Source organism: Diplotaxodon limnothrissa, linkage group LG23 (genome assembly GCF_057381915.1).
Source record: "Diplotaxodon limnothrissa isolate DT_005_m linkage group LG23, D_limnothrissa_male_GT1.1, whole genome shotgun sequence".
In the NCBI taxonomy this organism is placed as follows: domain Eukaryota; kingdom Metazoa; phylum Chordata; class Actinopteri; order Cichliformes; family Cichlidae; genus Diplotaxodon; species Diplotaxodon limnothrissa.
In genome coordinates, this window is record NC_140617.1 from 7210650 (window position 1) to 7214914 (window position 4265).

At 41.6% G+C, this 4265-nt stretch overlaps 1 protein-coding gene across 1 annotated transcript; it reads right to left on the reverse strand.

Moving 5' to 3' along the window:
• Positions 1 to 1952: 1952 nt before the first annotated feature.
• Positions 1953 to 3775, reverse strand: pigc (phosphatidylinositol glycan anchor biosynthesis, class C). Its single transcript, XM_085348425.1, has 3 exons — positions 3719 to 3775; positions 2843 to 3074; positions 1953 to 2746 (listed from the first exon to the last, which is right to left on the reverse strand). Exons 2-3 carry the CDS (start codon positions 3068 to 3070, stop codon positions 2090 to 2092), a joined length of 885 nt encoding a protein of 294 aa, XP_085204551.1. The 5' UTR covers positions 3071 to 3074; positions 3719 to 3775; the 3' UTR covers positions 1953 to 2089.
• Between the last annotated feature and the right edge of the window lie 490 nt (positions 3776 to 4265).

The following is a 4265-nucleotide window of genomic DNA, read 5'->3' on the forward strand; positions in this document are numbered from 1 at the left end:
AAAAATATATATCTGAATTATTATACTGAAAAGAATATACATGCACTGTTTCTATTTTCCGTGAATAAACAGGTATTTTATTTTTGAATGCATGTGCAAATGTCATTATTTGGAAGCTAGCTATCGCTGACTTGATCAGCATTAGTGTAAGCAGAACCCTATGCTGATTTATTTTATTTATTTATTTCTTTTGGGGGGGTTCAGTGGCCTACAAGGTGTTAAAACCAGCTAACTCAAAACCTTAGAAATTACCTTATGGGGTTGCAGTGGTCTCCAGTAAAGTCGTTAAATAATTTTAGTTGTAAAGCTAAAGCTATGGTCTTCAAATCCAATTTGAAGATAATGTTCATAATACCCGTTTATATGTAGGTGTGTGTGTGTGTGTGCGTGTTTGTAAAGTGTATGCGTTCTCACTGGTGTGTAAATAAACTCCGACTGGAAGACGAAGGAAAAAAAACTAAACATAAACATTTTAACCTGTGACGCGTTGTTACCACGGCACACTCTCTACTGTAGTTCTTCGAAGGAGGCCGCACAGCTACAAGCAGCTCGGCTGAACATCTTACCTGCTGCGCTGTTCAGACCATGGGGCCAACACTGCAGTCAAAACCAGCTGCAAAGCCCGCCGTCAAACGTCGCACCAGGACAAAGAAAGAAGTGAAGGTATGACACCTAGCGACCACCGCGCATTGTTGCCAGGTCGGCTGCACTAGTGCCCGCTGATGCCGTCATAGCTCACTTATTTGGTCATTAGCTGCTAACCCAGAGGATCCTAAACAACATATAGCAGTAGTTCTGGTGTAGTTTCTACAGCAAATTTTTGTTTTTTACATGTTGCAATTAAAGCAAAAAGCAAGAGGAGACAATGTGTCGCCATGTAGTTGTTCTTTAATCTGAGCCAAAAAATAAACAGAGGAACCCCGGTCTGTTTCACACTGTGTGCTGAGCAAACTGGGAGGTCATCAGCATAAAGTTGTTTTTGGTTTTTTTAATGGAAGTTTGACTAAATTAGGTAGGCAAACTTCCGCCATGTTGCTCTCTGTCGACCGAAAACACCTTGTCAACAGGTGTTGCTCATCGGATGTGACGTCACTGATTGGGATTTGAACGGAAGGCGACATGAAAGACCCTCATCTTTTTCATTGACTGTAGAAAACGTCTACATTTTCTTACCTCAGTGCTCATGACACATTTCATATTTCGGGCCATATTTAAATTCACAACACAGCGACAATGTTACAACATATTGTCCCTTTGTGTGTATGTGTGTTGTTTTTTTTATTAAAAACACCTTAATAGTAAAGGACAGAAAGTTTGATAACAACTGAAACATGACCCCCCCAAAAAGTACCATATTTTACAAGATTCATGAAGTTATCATTATATGGGGTGTGTAGCTCCACTGTGTAGTAGCTGAAGTGAACGCAACCCGGTTTAACCCTGGAAGGAGACAAATCCCTTCCAGGGTTTTTAAATCAAGAATGACACCTGGTGTAAAAATCTGCCAAATCAAACACTAGGAACAACCTGCTGTGCTGATGACTTGTGAACAAGGGACATGGTAACTCTAAAAACTGCGGCTATGTCTTATATTAAGCTTGTAGTGTGTAGCAGGTAAAACAGCTTCTTGTAGTATTGTATTGAATAACACTGAAGAAATACTCTCATTACCAAAATACACAATGAAATCCTAAAAGTCTTTTAATATTTACAAATAATTTGTGGAAAATGGAATTACAGCCCTTTATATGTGATTTCATTTTTTCTTACAGAGATTTGCAAACCATTAACATCCTGTAACAAGTCATATTATTAGTTGAGACCTTTCGCACAAACTGAGGTAAATTACAAAACAGTAGCAGCTTGAACATTAAAAACCATCCTCATACTACCTGGAAGAGAATAATAGTTTGTCATTGCTTTCCAATCATACATGAACCAGTGATAAAAAAAAAAAACCAGTTAAAATTAGTCCTTTTACATGCACAGCACCAAGAAACCAGCACTATGACAGTGAATTGGTTCATATAAAATTCAGTTACACTTTTAATATCAGTTTGTTTAGGAGCTGCTTGTGCTAGGCTGCTTATTAGTGAAGGAAGCGGCTCAGGTCCTCACGAATCTCAGCCTCATCCCAGGGTCCATGAATGTTGTCTTTGTGCCTCTGCAGCCTGACAAGCAGGAAAGGACAGAGCAGTGTTACACTTGCTAAAGCCAGGGTTAAGAGCACAGCTCCACCCAGCGTCTGAGACCCCAGACCTACTATCCCTCCAATGCAAACTCCCATGCACACCCCAGTAAAATGGCCAGGGGCATTCTCCCTCAGCGTCTGCAGCAGGCAGGGCCACAGAGCAAACACCAGCAGGGCGCAGCTTAGCATGGCGAAAGTGTGCAGAGCTCCGGGTAACCTAGAGGCTAGGCACACCGAGGCAAACAGAGCTGCATTTAAAGAGAGGCTTCCAGGAGGCGATGGCTGGGCGTAAGGAAACGACACCAAATGGGCCAGCAGCATCAAAGCAGACATGGCGTACACAGTGTCTGTACTCACAGACTCTGTTAGTGTCTTAAGAACTGGCGAGAAGCCAAAGGTGAAGGAAAGGAAAATGGCTGCACTCTGTAAATCGGCCAGATGAGTGCGGGGTTCACCACATGATTCAACGCGAGATGTCAAGGCTTGATGAAGTCCATAACCCAGTAGGGCACAGATGAGGCTGGACCACAGCAACGTCTCAGGCAGCAGCAGACCCTGTGAAGAAAGTAGAGCTCTTTAATAACCCGCTCCATTTGGTAAAGACACTTTGTGCTTCAAAGATTGGGGGGGGGGGGGGACCCAAAGCAGTACCTGCTCCATGTAGAGCCAGAGGGTGATAAAAATGGCCACACAAGACAGCTGCTGTCCTACAAATCCAGCTTCCTTCACTACAGCCCAGTAACGGTACTGCCGGATGCCCTCGTTCCTGCGTAACTCCTCCAAGAACCGCTGGTCTACGTAGTTATCTGGAAAAGGCTGGCGTTCCCACAGCACCTTACGCCATGGCACAGCTGGACCTGGGGCACCATCTGGCCCCATCACCCTGATTTCAACACACAAAACACAGACGGTGGAGAGTTTGAGACCAGCAGGGGTGTTTTATCCACTACTTAAATGATCTGTCATACCTGCAATCTTTGTTATGTGGTTTTCATTATTTGTGGTTTCCTCGTAGTCTTTTGCACTGCTTACCCAGTAATGTCCCATTATAAACACATTATGTTTCTGAATATTGCATGACTGGAAAGCCCTTTGGTTAAAGTTACTACCGTTTTGTGACATGACTTGACTCAAAGTGGCTAGGGAAATTTATCATTATTTTACTAAACATATTAAGCCTTACAGACAAGGCTTAAAGTAGCAGGCCAACCAGGGTCCTTTTCTGGGTTCATAAAAAGACTTCAAAAGCTCTAAAGCTGATATAATATTATGTTGTTTTTAGGTAGTTCACCCACAGCTCTGTTAGCCAAACAAATGTTGGATCTGAACAACATTTGAAGCGTTTTCTTTGCTGTCAAGTGAATGGATATAATCTCTGAGTCTGTCTATTATAAAACTACTGGTTCTTCCGGTTTAAAAAAGGGACAATAAGCCCGCGCATCTCCGGTACGCACGAGTGTAAAAACAATAATGTGCTGAGTTAACTGAAATACCTACAAAAATATTTCTTAGGTGTTTTCCACCTACCTGGAATATGGTTTTACTCAGCGCCGATGCTACAATCTCATCCTGACAGTATCCCGGAAGTAAAGCGCTTTAGCTGCAGCGACCTCTTGGAGAACTCTGTTCTTCTTCTTCTGGCGCTCTCTGAAGTAGCTACACTGGCGTGCTGCTGCCCTCTACTGTCTGCTGGTCAGACTCTTCTTGACATTTTTATATGTCATTAATACAGTCCAAGACCTCTTATTATATATATTGTACGATATAATAATAATAATAATAATAATAATAATAATAATAATAATAATAATAATAATAATATGATGGATCCACCTAAATGAGGAAAAAAAAAATTATAATCAAGCAAGGTGTAAAGAATAAATACAGTTTATTTACCTCTGCTCTCAGGTATTTAATCAACCTCTGAAGTGAGTATTTGCTTCAGTGGTTGTTTCTAGTTATTACTTGGATATTTTACATTCACAGCCAGCCCACTGAACATATTTGGGAGTGAGCTAGGAATGTGGAGATTTAGCTCATCCCACAACCTGGGATTTCTCTTTCTACTTATTTC

What these genes read in the sequence shown, in the direction of transcription:
- pigc (XM_085348425.1), bottom strand. Translation starts at nt 3,070, where the DNA reads ATGGGGCCAGATGGTGCCCCAGGTCCAGCTGTGCCATGGCGTAAGGTG. An exon ending in TCTGGCTCTACATGGAGCAG is followed by an intron (nt 2,747 to 2,842) that starts GTACTGCTTTGG and finishes CTTTCTTCACAG; the next exon opens with GGTCTGCTGCTGCCTGAGAC.